The sequence below is a fragment of the Antechinus flavipes genome, chromosome 5 (genome assembly GCF_016432865.1).
Source record: "Antechinus flavipes isolate AdamAnt ecotype Samford, QLD, Australia chromosome 5, AdamAnt_v2, whole genome shotgun sequence".
Classification (NCBI taxonomy): domain Eukaryota; kingdom Metazoa; phylum Chordata; class Mammalia; order Dasyuromorphia; family Dasyuridae; genus Antechinus; species Antechinus flavipes.
In genome coordinates, this window is record NC_067402.1 from 172,890,233 (window position 1) to 172,906,712 (window position 16,480).

Sequence of the window (16,480 nt, forward strand, 5' to 3'; positions counted from 1 at the left end):
GTAAATTTACTATTCAAGAAAAAAGTGGTAGAGGCATAGGAGAAAAATCATTACCTGCTTTTATTTTAAATTTATTAATTTTATTATCTCTAAATTTGGACTTTATTTTGTAGGTATCAACTTGCAACTTTAAATGTGAGGGCCATTCATTTTGTTTAGAGAGATAATGTGAAGATTCTGAAAATAGCATGAATTTTGCCTGGCTAAATGCAACCTCATTCACATATACAGAGTTTGTTGCCTCTATAAAAAAGGTTATGCTATTATAAAGAACTTGCCTCAAAATGCTATAAGCAAAATTGATATAGAAAGGTTACAAGTATTATCAGATTTGCATAATCTCTAAGTGTGTCCACTGGCCATTAGAGAAGCAGCAACTAAATTTGTAATATAGAGAGCTAAATGAATCTCAATAATAGTGTAGTCAGCTTGCCAAGTTTTATGGTGCTAAACCAGCTGCTTCTGTCAGGCAAATGTTATTTCCTCCAAATTACTTTATGTATTCAAGCCTTTTATGGTTAGCAATCTTGTTGAATTATACAGATCTGCATGGAAAATTAGCATGATTTTGTATAAAGAACAAGCGAGCCATAAAACAGAGAGACATGCTCACCAAAGGTGTTTGCCATTTTTGGGAGAGATTCCAAATATATAATGAAGTATCCCAAATGATCCTGTTTATGGAAGACATTTTGCTGATTTTTTCAAGCCCAGAACTCTGTAGAATCATCTAAATGAAATTCATAATCAGTCAAAATAGCTTGACCTAACTACCCATATGGGAAAAACCAAATGAATGATGAAATCTTAATGTTCAGACTATGATGTATAACTGAATAAATGACTTCTAGAATTAATCTGGTAATGTGTGTGTGGGTGTATGTGTATACATAATATATTCATGTATATACATATATATGTGTGTGTGACAGATACTGTAGACAAATAATGTATGTGTGACAGATATGTGTGTGATAGGAATAATAGAATAGCTGAATTGCATTTGAGAAATTGAACATTAATGACCTCATTTTTCCCCAAAACAAAAACTCATCTTTTGAACTTCAATATTGTTCCTCGGAAAATCATAGGATTTTGGAGATTTAATCTCCAAAAACAAAACAAAACAAAAAACTAAAACCCCTAACCATGATTATGGGTCCTTCAAAGGACAATGGAATTAGGTTTGGTGAACATAATGAGGAATGAATAGATCATTGAACTGGTATGTGCCCTGAGAAGTAAATGGGCCAGTCATAGAATGTGAGAGTAAGAGATAATAAATGACTAGCCTATATGCTTCATAGGATCCATATAATTTCAACAAAAAACAAAAGCCTTAGAACTTGGTAAAAGATATATGAGGCACATAATATATGAACTAGACTGTTGGAGAGAGTATTCATATTGATGAAATTATAAATTCATCCAATTAAGTATAGAATGGATCACATATTAAAGAAAAAGAGAACGATTAGAAGACATTATTGAGAAGCAGCATAGTAAAAGGACCCCAGTCTTAAATGAAACAGTTTTGAGTCCCAACTATGCCACTTCAAAATGTTCTGTGGACTTAGATTTCAATTTATTGAGAGAGTTTATATATAAAATAGGAATGATCATGAGGATCTAAGTCTAGCACCATATAAAAACATTACACTTATTCATCATGTCAGAATTCTACAAGTGCTTTTCCTTGCCTTTTAGCTTCTTGAAGCAGAAACAATGCGACACATCTTCATGAACAACTACCATCTGTGCAATGAGATTAGTGAGAGAGTCGTGCAGCACTTTGTACGCTGTATTGAGACACATGGTCGCCATGTAGAATACCTGAGGTTTTTGCAAACAATTGTAAAAGCAGATGGCAAATATGTAAAAAAATGCCAGGATATGGTAATGACAGAGGTATGTTTTATCATTATATTAAACTGGCTTCATACAGTCTTAATATGTGTTGAATTTGTTAACATAAAAAAGCATTGAGTCTTATTGGTTTATAAAATAGGATTATCTCAAAATAGTAAATGTGTCATGATATGTATTTGTCATTAATCTAATGTAGGATAATATATATTTTAGATTAATTCTCTGCTTCCTATGAAAGTGATTATTTGTTCATTTATAATTTTTGTATTGTAAAAAACAGTAAAACTTTAGGAGGTCACATAAGATCAATGGGAGTCCTAAAAGATTTCTTTAGTGTAGTTTTTTCATTGGTGACAATGGAAACACTATAATATGCTGAATTCTGACTTTTCTTTAATGTTTCAAGTATGATAATTCTGCCCTTGAAAAATATTTTCTTCTATTTACAAAAACATAATTTTAAAAAATATAGATCAGGCAAATGAAATGCCACCTCTGATTTAATAGTAGTATGCTGAATTTTTTCCCTCATGCTGTCCCCAAAACCTTAAGATCCAGTGTTAAATTGTGGTAAATGACAATTATTCACAGTAGTTTATCCTTTTCAAATTTTTTTAACCTTGTAACTTGTTAAGCCAGATTAATGTAGTATCCAAGCTACATCCTAGAGCTGGCAAGTGAGACACTTGAATCAATATTAACTTAAACAAAATTTACCCAGTTACATGTATAGATGATTTTAAACATTCGTTTAAAAATTTTTGAGTTTCAAATAGTTTCTTTTCCTTATTATTCTTTACTATCCCTGAATAATTTGATATAGGTTATACATGTTTCAGTCACAAATAGCATATTACCATATGAGCCATGTTGTAAAAGAAGACACAGACGCTAAAGGAAGAAACTCAATACAAAAGAAATAAGCAGTCAATAAAACAGTTTACATACTAGTAAAAAATAGTATGCTTTGGGCTGCCTTCAGATATCAACAGTTCTTTCTTTGAAGATGGATAGCATTTTTCATCATGAGTCCTTTGGAATTAATCTTGGATTGTTGCTGAGAATAGCTCAGTCATTACAGTTGATCATCATACAGTATTGCTGTTACTTTGTACAATGTTCTCCTGGTTCTACTTGCTTCACTTTGCAGAAGTTTGCATAAGTTTTTCCAGGTTTTTCTGAGAAAAATCATCCTGTTCAGCATTTCTTGTAGCATGGTATTTTCCATTATAATCATACACCACACTTTATTCAACTACTCTCAATTTATGAATATCCCTTCAGTTTCCAGTTTTTTACCACTACAAAAAAGAGCTGCTATAAATATTTTTGCATAAGTAGGCCCTTTCCTCTCTTTTAAAAAAAATCTCTTTGGGATACAGATCTAATAGTGGTAGTAATGGATCAAAGTATGAAGAGTTTTATAGCCCTTTGGCATAGTTCCAAATTGCTCTCCAAAATGGTTGTTTCAGTTTACAATTTTACCAATAGCGCATTAATGTTCCAATTTTTCCATTTCCCCTCTAATATTATTATTTTCTTTTTCATATATAAAAGCCAATGTGATAGGTGTGAGATGATATCTGAAGAATTATTTTAATTTGCATTTCTTTAATCAGTAGTGATTTAGAGCATTTTTTTCATGCCTATAGATAGCTTTGATTTCTTCATCTGTAAACTGCCTATTCATAACTTCTGACCATTTATTATTTGGGGAAAGACTTGTATTCTTATAAACTTGACTCATTTTTCTATGTATTTGGAAAATGAGGCTTTTATCAGAGACACACTAATAATCTTGCTTTCATTGGTTTTGTTTGTACAAAAACTTTTAAGTTAATACGATCCAAATTGTCCATTTTATATCCAGTAATGCTCTTTATCTTTTGTTTGGCCACAAATTCTTCCCTTCTTCTTAGCTCTGACAAGAGCTCTCTTAATTTGCTTTATGTTTAAATCATTTGCCGATTTTGACCTTGTTTTGGTATATAGTATAAGATATTGGGCTGCCTAGTTTCTGTTATATTATTTTCCAGTTTTACCAGCAGGTTTTGTCAAATAGCGAGTTTTTGTCCCAAAAGCGAAGATGTTTATCAAACTCTGGTTTACTAAGGCCATTTACTATTGAATCTTTTATACCTAATCTATTCCACTGATTGAATACTGTTTTCTAGCCAATATCAAATACTATTGATGATTACTGCTTTAGAATATAGTTTGAGCTCTAATAAGCTAGACCACCTTCCTTCCTTTTGTTTTCATTAATTCTCTTCATGTTCTTGACTTTTTGTTCTTCCAGATAAATTTTGTTATTTTTTTTTCTAGAACTGAAAATAATTTTTGATAGTTTGGTATGGCATTGAAAAAGTAAATTGATTTAGGTAGAATTGTTATTTTATTATTTTTGCATGGTCTAGCCACGAGCAATTCACATTTTCCCATTTGTTTAGATATGACTTTATTCTTTTGAAAAGTATTTTATAATTGTGTTCAGATAGTTCCTAGGTTTGTCTTGGCAGGTAGACTTCCAAATATTTTATATTTCTGCAATTATTTTAAGTAGAATTTTCTTATCTCTTGCTGCTGGGCTTTGTTGGTAATATATAGAAATGTCAATGATTTGTGTGGATTTATTTTTTATCTTACAACTTTACTAAAGTTGTTAATTGTTTCAAGTAGTTTTTTAGTTGATTCTCTAGAATTCTCTAATAATGTCATCTACAAAGAATGATAATTTTGCTTCCTCATTGCCTATTCTAGTTTTTCCAATTTCTTTTTCTTCTCTTATTGTTATAGTTAATATTTCTAGTACAATATTGAATTATAGTCATGATAAAGGGCTTCCTTGCTTCATCCCTAATTTTATTGGGAAGACTTCTAATTTGTCCACATTACAAATAATGCTTGCTGATGATTTTAGATCAATAATACTTATCGTTTTAAGGAAAGTTCTATTTATCCATATGTTCCTTAGTGGTTTTTAATAGGGATGGATGTTTCATTATGTCAAAAGCTTTTTTTTTTTTTTTTGCATATATTGAGATAATCATATGATTTTTGTTGGTTTTGTTATTTATATGGGCAGTTATGCTGATAGTTTTTCTAACATTGATCCAGTCCTATATTCCTGGTATAAATCCTACTTGGTCAATGTGTATGATCATTGTGATGTAATACTATAATCCTCTTGCTTTAAAATTTTTGCATCAGTATTCATTAGAGAAATTTGTCTGTAGTTTTCATTTTTTTTCCACTCTGTTTTGGCTCTTTCTGGTTTTAGCATTAGCACCATTTTTGTATCATAAAAGATATTTGATGGAACTCCCTTCTTTGCCTATTTTCCCAAATGATGTAATAATAGTGTTGGAATTCATTCTTCTTTAAATGTCTGCTAGAATTCACTTGTGAATCCATCTGGTCCTGCTTATTTTTTCTTAGGTAGTTTATTGATGGCTTGTTCAATTTCTTTTTTCTAAAATGAGGTTGTTTAAGTATTCTATTTCTTCTTCTCTTAATTTGGGCATTTTTTTTTTTTTTGGTAAATATTTATCCCTTTCACTTAAATTGTCAGATTTGTCAGCAAAATAGCTCCTAATTATTATTTTAATTTCTTCTTCATTGATGATGAAATTTACCCTTTTGATTTTTGATGCTGTTAATTTGGTTTTCTTCTTTTTTTAAGTCAAATTAACTAATTTCCTCCCCATAAAATCATCTTCTAGTTTTATTTATTAGTTAAGTAATTTTCTTACTTCTATTTTATTAATTTCTCTTTAAATTTTCAGGATTTTCAGTTTGGTGTTTGGGGATTTTCAATTTGTTCTTTTTGTAGTTTTTTTTAAAACTGCACACTCAATACACTGATCTGTTGTTTCTCTATTTTATTGATACAAGCATTTATAAATATAAAAGTTCTCCTAAGTACTGTTTTGGTTGTATCCCATAAATTTTGATATTGCCTCATTGTTGTCATTCTTTTAATAAAATTATTGATTATTTCTCTGATTTCTTCTTTGACCCATTCATTCTTTAGGATTAAATTATTTAGTTTCCAATTAATTTTTAATCCATCTTTTCAAAGATTGTTATCAAATATAAAGGCATTATGATCTGGAAAGGATGCCTCAGATACCTAATGGCAGAGTTATTTTTGACAAATTACTTAATTCTTGGAGACTTATTTTTCTTATGCAAAATGAAGCTGGTAAACTCAGTTTCCTCTAAGGTCCCTTCCAATTGTAAATTCATCTTATTTTCCTATTATCCAATGTTTTAGAGTTTTTTCAGAAAGTTAAGTCTAGTTCATTGACTTGCACTTGAAAAAAAACTGGGGAAAAATGCAAATTAAAACAACTTTTAGATTTTACTTCATATCCTACAAATAGAAGAAATGATAAAAATTGGCAACAATCAAAGTTGAAAGGATATTTAAAGAAAGATATGTGAAAACATTGTTGGTGGATCTGTGAACTGGTCCAAACATTTTGAAAAGCAGTTTGGAATATCCACAAATAAATATCCATACCAGAGATTTCTTAATTGAATTTATACCACAAAGGAATTTATATTTATATTTATAATAGCAATATAATGGTAATAGCCAAGATTTAGAAACAAAATAGATGTACATCAGTTGAGTAATGGCTAAATAATTTGAGATATATAAAAACAAAGGAACATTACTGTGTTGTAAGAAATGTTTCTAATGAATGCAGCTCTATATGAACATATGCAAATTGAAATAAGCAGTCAATAAAACAGTATACATAGTAATTTCAACAATTTAAATGGAAAGAACAATAGCATGTCAACGAATTAAAAGTAAATGTAACAAAATTATAATTATCAAGTAGGAATCAAATGAAAAGATTAGAGAATATCCTCCTAATTTACCATTTTGTGCAAGTGAGATGTCTACAAAACTTTAACATTACACGTTTTCAGATTTTCTCAATGTATCAATCAATTGTATCCATTCCTTCCTACTCCCTAAGCCATGTACCACTTTGATGGAATTTGCATCATTATTTGCATGTGAATGTACTTTTACATACCTTGTCTTTATCTTTGTTTACTTAGTTCATTAAAACTTTTTTAATATTGTCTGTTTGTTACAATGACTTTTGCATACTTCAGAAAATATCAGATCTTTAAAAAATAAATGCATGATTGAATAGATGAACTGCTAAGTAGACTTTCTTATTATTTCAGCTAATAAATGGAGGTGAAGACGTGCTGATATTTTATAATGATAGAGCATCATTTCCCATTCTTTTACAAATGATGTGTTCTGAGAGAGACCGAGGAGATGACAGTGGACCTTTAGCCTACCACGTAACACTTGTGGAATTATTAGCAGCATGTACTGAGGGGAAAAATGTATATACTGAAATCAAGTGCAATTCTCTTCTACCCCTGGATGATATAGTGAGAGTAGTAGCCCATGATGACTGCATTCCTGAGGTAAGCTTTATAAAGCTGAAACATTATTATGAATTTTAAAAAATGACACTTTTAGAATTATTGTAGTATTTATAGATGGATAAAGTCATGCACAATATTGGCTTTTATTATATTGTGCTTTTTTTTTTTCCAGTGGCATAATTAAAGAAATCATTGAGATCTTTCAAAAAGTTTGTTTTTCAATAATATAATTGTTGTGCCAAAGTTCCCTTTTGATATCCTGATCTAGTTTCCCCTTTGTCCCATTTAGTTATTCTGCCTCAGGTTATAACCTTTCCCTCTTAATGTTTGATGAGATTAAGGTCTACCTCAGTTCCTCTGCACCAAAACCCCAGGCTATAATCATTCCCTCTTAAAGAGTTGATGAGATAAAGGTTTTATATCTTTAGGTTATAGACATTCCTTTTTAATGTTTGACAGAATAAAGGTTTATCCATTTTAGATGTCATTAGAATATCAGTAACCGCCCTCCATTGTGTCATCCTGGGTGCCTCCCACCTCCATTAGGTTATCCCCATCCGGGTACCTCCCCCATTATGCCATTGTTCTTCTTATCCTAGAAAAAGCTTACCCTCTGATACTTAAATTCCTGGACTCTTTGAGATCATAGTCTTGTCCAGCCCTGGGACCAAGATCCATTTGGTCCCAGTATATCTCTCCATTTAATAAACTATTGAATTGATCTCTAACCTGTCTTGCTCAGTTTTTCTAGCATTACATAGTTAGTGTTGATTTGTATAATAGTGTAATGGTATAATGCCGGAGAAACTGAGGCAGGAGAGAGATTAGAGAGTTTCAATATTTTTATTAATGGGAGAGTAAGATTGACTGGACAGGACTCTCGTCTCAGATTATTCAGTCAGACAGAGATAAGTATACTGGGACCAAGGAATCCATATTGGTCCCAGGGCTGGAGGACCCAAAGAATCCAGTGTCCAGCATACAGCTGCCAGACGCCATTCTCCAGCAATGAATGGAGGAACCCCAACTTCTTAAATACCTTTTTGGAGGCAAAGAAGAGAAAGGGAGGGAAAGTTTTTATCAGGGAGGGGAAGCCATAAAACCCTAAAAAATCCAGAGACAAAGAAGTAAAGATATCGGGGGTTATCTTGGAATATTCTAAAGGAATATTGTAAATCCATAAAAGAGTCAGGAGATCTACTCTTTTATCTTGCTAATTTATAACTGGAGAGCGAATAATCCTTAGTTTTACTGGGTCAGAGACAGAACAGTTAAGGAAACTGAGACAGGGAAACTGAGTCAGGACAGTTAAAGAGAACTGTGGCATAACATTCCACACTCTTTCTCCTAAATATTCAAATCTTTGAATCTTAGCACCTTCCTCTAGATACCCAGGAGGTCTTTGACCCACCTTATGTAAAGCAAATGAGCCAAAAATAAAACTAGAAAAATGTAAGGACTTATATAGCAAGAGCAAGTCTCTCCCTGATAACCCCAGAGTTAACAGCTGTACAAAGGCTCCCTTGTTGCAAGCATGTCAGGTCCTCTATAGTTCTGGAGCACCATCTCAGCCAGAGAATCCCATTTGAGATGGACAGTTAGGTCTGTGGTCATTTGTGCACTTAACTCAGTCTCTGCTTACAAAGCAGCAGGGTCCAAGGCCCATTCAGATAGGCAGCCCTCTCCATGGGGGAAGGATGAGGCTTGTAGTAGCTCCACCCGTCTCCACCCAGAGAAACAAGGCTGCTATTAGAATACAGATTTCTGAGAAGATTATGCAGTTAGACCATCAAGACAGGCAAACTCCAAATTTTTTAGGTGCCTCATGCCAAACTTCAGGTCCTTTGAAATGCTGAAATATTTAATGAACTGGGGTTACAGGACTGGAAAAACAGATCAGAGAGACTGCCAGTGTCACAACAGGTGTCTGATTTCTAAAAGTTTTCTAAAAAAATAATCTCAAAAACTGAGTCTGCCAGGGCACTTTTAACAAAATAAGGGATTCTAAAACTAAAGCATCCAAATTCAATCTGAACTAGTGAGATGGGGGTGGGGCAGAAATGCCTAAGGCAAAGTGAATAGGAGTTAGGGGTTCCCATTCTTTCAGGTATTTTGAAAAAAATATACCAGTTTCCCCAACGTTCTATCTCTACCTCCCCTTTTTTTCTCACAGAAAGGAATTATCAAATGACCATTCCCCATATAAATCCCAAGAGCAAATCAAAATCCCTATACATAACAGACTCATACAGTAGCATTTCCTAAAAAGGCCTAAAAAGCTCTCAAACATAACAGCAATAATTACACAGTTTTAACAAATCCCATCCCAAATCTTAAAACACAGTAATAGATGATCCAGGTAAGGTTTAACAGTCAGTCATCAACCATTCCCAAAGTTCCTTATATCAGTCCAAAGTACACTAGATGCAGGGTCCAGTCCATGGTCTCATTTTAAAACTGCTGCTTCAGGCTGTGAAGTGATAGGGGTCTCTTATTCCATGCAGAGTGGGTGTGTGCCGTGGTGACAATCAAAGCTGATCAAAGCTGATCCAGGTTCCAGAAGCAAGTCAATATCTGTAATTTGACCAAAATCTAGAACAAAAACACAAATCTAACACATAAAGATTGGATCAGTCTCAGATAGAAAGACTCAGTTCACCAGACTGTTGCAAAATACGAGGAGGCCAAAATAAATTGGCCAGCAGTTTCCTATGTGAAGAAATGAGTTTGCTTTACAGGCCAAGCAAATGGCTGCAGTCTTACGGACCCCTGTTAATTGTCCACTTCTCATGTAGAAACCTTAAAGAAACAAAACACAAATATCCAGTAACAGACAGATGACCAGGCGAAATAGTTGCCCAATCATTTAGGATACAATGATTACATATAGCCAGAATGAAATTAGCAAGGCATGACATAATTGAATTGCATTAACAGTTCTACTGACCATTGCTCTGATCAGAGAGATCAGTTACAGAAGGAAAAATGCAAGAACATAACTATAACATAACATAAGCAGTTGAGTTTTAACAGCTTATCAGTCAATTGTCCCAGTAACTGTCAGAGGGTGGAACTTTAAAACTCCCAAATAGCATTAACTAATTAATTCTAAGCCCCAAAACTCCAATAACAGATGTCATTAATCAAATTTCTGATAAATCTTAAACAATTATTTATCATATCCTTATAAGTCATAACAGAAAGAAATTTTGTCTCAGTATGTTCACAACTTAGAACAATTATCATATCTAGGTAGATGTTACATGAGTGAACATTATACATACAAATCATTTTGCTTTTAAAATACCCAATACATAGAAAAATATCCCAAATTGCATATTGTCCATAACAAAAACATTTTCAAAAGGACAAAGAAAAAAAAACTATTATGTTCAGAGGCCCTTTAAATAACCTCAGGATGACCCAATACAATCAATTTAAACTTATGCAAAACACCCAATTCCACATAAAAGAATTCAAGGTTTTTTTAACATAGCAATTAAACTTTTAGAAATACTCAGACCAAAGTATGGATCACATTTATGACCATATTCCTCAATCAAGAAAACTTTTATCTATCAAAAAAAAACAAGTATTCAATCAATTTAACCTAAAAGTAAGCATGTCCTTAAAAATCACAGTTTGCTGCACTGCCGCAATCAGATAAGAGAAAAAACGGCAGGAATATACTCAGGGGGGTGAGGGAAGGAGAGGATTCCACGTGGCCACCCTTCCTCCAATCCTGACCCCCTAGAAAAAAACTTCCCTCAGGTTCCCCACTCAATTTCCTACATGGGGATCCTTTTCAAGATTTAACCCATCAGTTTCCCAATATCAGGTTTCTTCCCAAATCCACCCATTTCCAACTTTCTCTTTCCCCCTGACTACATACTTAAACAATCTCCTTAAAGAACTTTCCTTCCCAGATGCTCCTTTGGTAAAGTAGCAGAAGGCAGTGGGGGTGGGTGACTCCTTCCCCCACCTCTTCACCTACTCCCAAAAATCTTTCACCTTCCTAAAACCATGCAAACCTCTAATTTCCCCTACAAATTAGTCCTTCCTAAATCACCTGTATTCCTCTTTCCTTTTCCCTTCAAAAACCTTAAGATTCACACTGTAGTGAATAGCCCAAACCTTCAAAAAACTCACATGTGTCCAGCAGAGCTGGTTTTAAAGTATAACTTATGTTAACAAATAACTCAATATATTTCAGAAGGTAACAAACTGAATCAAACTAATACAGCTGTTTTTAAAAGTTTTTTTTTCTTTTCCACCACATTTCTTCTAACAGCTATTAGCATCTTATCTCCAGAGCTTTTTATTGCCCAGGCCAGGCTAAGCTTGAATTTTATTGCTCTTTACTCTAGTAGGCTTTTCCTTAAAAAAAGTTTAAAATCACTAGCAAATTTTCCAAACAACTAATTCCCAAATTTCTTAATCATTGTTCTTAAAACTTAACAAAGCTTTTAAATCAGCAAAAACAGACTAGGGGCTTTTTTCAGGATTCCCCACCCTCAGAGAGAAGTTTGTTTCCCTTTTTCCCTTCCAGAATCCAAAAGGGCTTCTGTGAACTTCCAAGCCCATTTAGTGCTTTTCTCTGCCTTCACAGAGAATGCCTAGATATTCCATTCAAACTTCTTTCCTTTGAACTGTTAGCACACTGCTCTTCTATATATATATATATTTTAACTTTCCGAACTTTCAAATCCCTTTCAATCTGTTTTTTTATTCATTTCCTTTTTTTTTTATTTCTTCCTTTCTCTCCCTTTTTTCTCACAGGCTGCTGCAGTCAGCCAGAGACAGAAGAGAGAGAAAGATTTTTCAAACTTCTTGATATTTTCTAAGCCTGCAACACAGAGGCTGAATTCTTATCTCTTACAAGCTTACTAACTTTTAATACACACACACACACACACATAGACAAACATGGAGCTCCAATTTACTAAGCACAGTTGCAACGTTGTTCTTAAATTTTCCAACCAACAACATAACAGACAAACAAACCACACAGAACATAGAATATATATCACACAGACTACACAGTTACAACATTAAGCAAACATATAACATATACCCAGAGGATATTTTCCAGAGTCCCAGAAAATACCCGTCTCAGAATTTTTAAACCCGTCGGTATTTATTCTGAGACCACAGGTTGCTAGCAACAGACCAGAACAGAACCAGAATAACCAGAACCAGAACCATATGGTACCCCAAAAGGTACCCAGACAGACTTACTCTCCCGAATGCCGAATCAAATGCCGAATCGATTTCATTGTCCACTGTTGGCCGGACTGAGGCTGAAGAACCGCTTCCTTTTTTCAAGGAACAGACCCAGGTCCTGAGCCCCCCTCAGGCCTAGGTGGAGACTGAGAGATCTCTAATCTCTAATCCAGTTCTCAGTTTCTATTATCTCGGTAGGACCTCCAAATTGTAATGCCGGAGAAACTGAGGCAGGAGAGAGATTAGAGAGTTTCAATATTTTTATTAATGGGAGAGTAAGATTGACTGGACAGGACTCTCGTCTCAGATTATTCAGTCAGACAGAGATAAGTATACTGGGACCAAGGAATCCATATTGGTCCCAGGGCTGGAGGACCCAAAGAATCCAGTGTCCAGCATACAGCTGCCAGACACCATTCTCCAGCAATGAATGGAGGAACCCCAACTTCTTAAATACCTTTTTGGAGACAAAGAAGAGAAAGGGAGGGAAAGTTTTTATCAGGGAGGGGAAGCCATAAAACCCTAAAAAATCCAGAGACAAAGAAGTAAAGATATCGGGGGTTATCTTGGAATATTCTAAAGGAATATTGTAAATCCATAAAAGAGTCAGGAGATCTACTCTTTTATCTTGCTAATTTATAACTGGAGAGCGAATAATCCTCAGTTTTACTGGGTCAGAGACAGAACAGTTAAGGAAACTGAGACAGGGAAACTGAGTCAGGACAGTTAAAGAGAACTGTGGCATAACAATGGTAACATTATGCTATTAAGTCAATTTCTTAAATTCTAAGAATTACTTAGTATAACACAGGCAGAGATTCTGTACTTATTAAACTTTTTTTTTTTGGTAAAATTAAAATACTTCCTTGAGAAACACAAAAACAGATACTATTACATGCATTTCATTTCTTGTCATATAAAATAGCTATTACTTATGTAAGTAGCACCTGAGTTTAGAAGTAACAGATTATAAGCTGTGCAAATAAATCCAAAAATTATTCTAATTGAGCTTATGGTATTCTTTTGAGTATTTGTGTAGAATTATATAATTTCAACTTTAAGGGATATTTGTTAGAAAAGCTGTAATTTAAATTAGTGAGAACATTCTCTCTGTCAAAAGAGATTTTTACCTTTCCATTCATTAGTACAGAGTTTTGAGATGCTATGAACAGAAAAAAATTCATCATCTTTTGACCAACCTAGAAAAGATATTCAGGTTGTTTTTTTTTTCCCTGAAATTAACTTTTAAATATAGAATTCTAATCCTACTTAATATTCTCTAAAATATATATAATATATGGTACATAATTCAGTATAGCATTTTTGATTGTTACATAATTTTTTTCTAATTTTATAACAGTCATCTTCACACCATGTTATTTGTAATTTTTATAATACCTCAGTTTGTCAAGTACAATGTTGACCCCATTATAACTACAAAATATTCCCCCTATCCCCACCCTGGTTATTCATCAGATTAAAGAGGAAAAAAAAGAATGAAAGTTGGGAATAGCTGGACAAGTTAGTGAGAACTTCAAGAAGAGTCTCTTTTCTGCCCGCTTCTTCCAATGTCAAGATTAAACCAGTTATGGGAACCAAAGATGAGAAAGTTAGGCACTAAGGGGAAAAGAAAGAAATTTCCTTTTTAACCTGAGGTAGACCTTAACATAAGAGATATTTATACTCCGTGAGTATTTTGTGGTAATAATTCCTACATTTAAACATTGTCTTCCCAACTACATTATAAATTCCTTGAACTTCTATCTCTGACATTTTTATATTTTCATTTACTTGGATTACAAATTCAAGTACATAGTAGTTACTCAATTAATATTTACTGATTAACTGCTTAACAAGGGAGAATTACCCAGCAAGGTAGGCAGTCAAAAGTTGCCTCTGACAGTAGCTGTATAAACTTGTCAAATCATTATTTCTTTCAGCTTCAGTTTTTTCTACCCATAAAAATGGACATAAGTAGCCTTACCTCCTTGAGTTATAGGTATAAAGTGAGATAACATTGAAGTGCTTTGAAATCTAAGAGTGACACATATTCACTATTATCACCCTACATAACTCATACTTTATTTTATAGCACTGATATCTCTCTAAAAATGTGGAATATTTAATTGTTAGACAACTATTTGTATATTCTCTTAGAATTTTGTTTTGAATCTCCTACAATTTTAATCTGATTCTGATGATGGATCAGGTAGATAATGGCTTTAATATGTGTTCACCAAACCTGCTTATCTGTTACATCAGTGTTATTGATCCCTAAGGTTTTCAAAGCATATACTTGAAATTATTTCAAGTTATTTCAAATTATTTAAAAAATATTGTTGAATGCAGAGTAATCTTGTGATCACTTGGTAAAATAATGGGAACAACAACAACAACAAAAACCCTGATAACTACCAAAGTCACGTGTCTTACTTGCCAAATAGGGAAATATAGCAGATAAGGACTTATTTAGAATAAAGTAATGTCATTTTTATAATATTAGAATGAATTATTTCATTTTCAGAGAAGGATTAATAGAAGATTTTAAATAATCCGATCATAACACATAAAAAGTATAGTTGCCGTCTGTGTTAATAGATTACATGATGGAACAGAACAACCTGATTCTGAAGATAGTCATGCCCCTTAAACAATGTATGTGAAAAAAATATATTAATTTCAGTAACTCTATTCCTTCTAGAGACAGGGCTTTGTTTCTCAACTCTCTTGCTTACGTACTTTGAATATTATGACATTGTCACTGTATATGGACCTGATTCAAATCCAGAAAACTTAGTGCATGAAATAGTCTCATATTCCCTATGGACTTGAGAAATGTTGAAAGCACTTTGAGACTTATGCCTCTGATACCTTTTTGACAACTAACTTAAATATATTTGTCACAACATTTGTTATTTTTTCAAATAATAAAAAGAAACTCCTATCCTCAAAATGTGTTTCTCTTGATAAACAGTTATTGAAATATATTTGAATGGCAGCTAAAGAACATTTAATTGCCCTTTTGTCAATTTATTTTGTAGACTGTGAATAGGAAAAGGGTAACTTTTTTTTTTGGGGGGGGGAGTAGAGAAATGTTAGGAAAAGGAAATGAAGGATGAGAGTGTGAAGACCAACTTTGGCATGGATTTGCCCTAGTTAAAGGTAAAACTTGGATAGGAAAATAGGATAAATTTGAGATCTATTTGAAGAAAAGTATATTGAATTTCTAGAAAACTCATTCTGGTGTATACAAGTTCATTTTGCATTATCTACAATCATCCAGTTTTAAAATACTATTTGAATATGAGAAGAAACCCTCCTCAGATCTCCATCCTTTCCATAAGTATGAAATATTGTATTTATATCAGTCTTTTTCTTTAAGTGGATTGGTTGTGTTGTTCAATACAACTTATTTCCCCTTCTTTTCATCTTCTCTTTTTAAATTTTTTTTTTTTTTTTTTTATTACAAAGGATGGCTTTCTGGTAGGGAGTTTGGACAGGGTCAGAAGGGAGAACATAGGTGAAATTAAAAACAAAAACAAAAAAACAAATAACCAAAAAAATCTATTAAAAATCTAAATGTAAATCTAAAAATCTTTTTAAAATAACACAAAATACCATTTAAAAAATGGATAATGTTTTTGGGGGTGTATTTGGTACTTCTGCAGGTTAAAATCGCATATGTGAATTTTGTTAATCACTGTTACGTGGATACTGAAGTGGAAATGAAAGAAATCTATACTAGTAATCACATTTGGAAATTATTTGAGAACTTTCTTGTTGATATGGCGAGGGTAAGTATTCTGATAGACTTTTGAAATCTAATTAAGATAATAGAACTATTGATAGAATTTGCACTAACTTTAACAAAACATTAGCATTTAATTATGCTTTACTAAGAACAATGGTTATTTTTTGTCCTTTCATAATTAAAAAAGTATCTATAAAACATTAAGCATTTAAA

The 16,480-nt window shown here is 32.9% G+C and overlaps 1 protein-coding gene across 1 annotated transcript in view; it reads left to right on the top strand.

The window, feature by feature from the left end:
• ITPR2 (inositol 1,4,5-trisphosphate receptor type 2) overlaps positions 1 to 16,480 on the top strand; it is a 521,149-nt gene that overhangs the window by 258,473 nt on the left and 246,196 nt on the right. Inside the window, exons 30-32 of the mRNA XM_051963211.1 lie at positions 1,708 to 1,908; positions 7,081 to 7,332; positions 16,185 to 16,310. Of these exons, the coding sequence (XP_051819171.1) occupies positions 1,708 to 1,908; positions 7,081 to 7,332; positions 16,185 to 16,310 (579 nt within the window). The remainder of the gene's footprint in view (positions 1 to 1,707; positions 1,909 to 7,080; positions 7,333 to 16,184; positions 16,311 to 16,480) is intronic.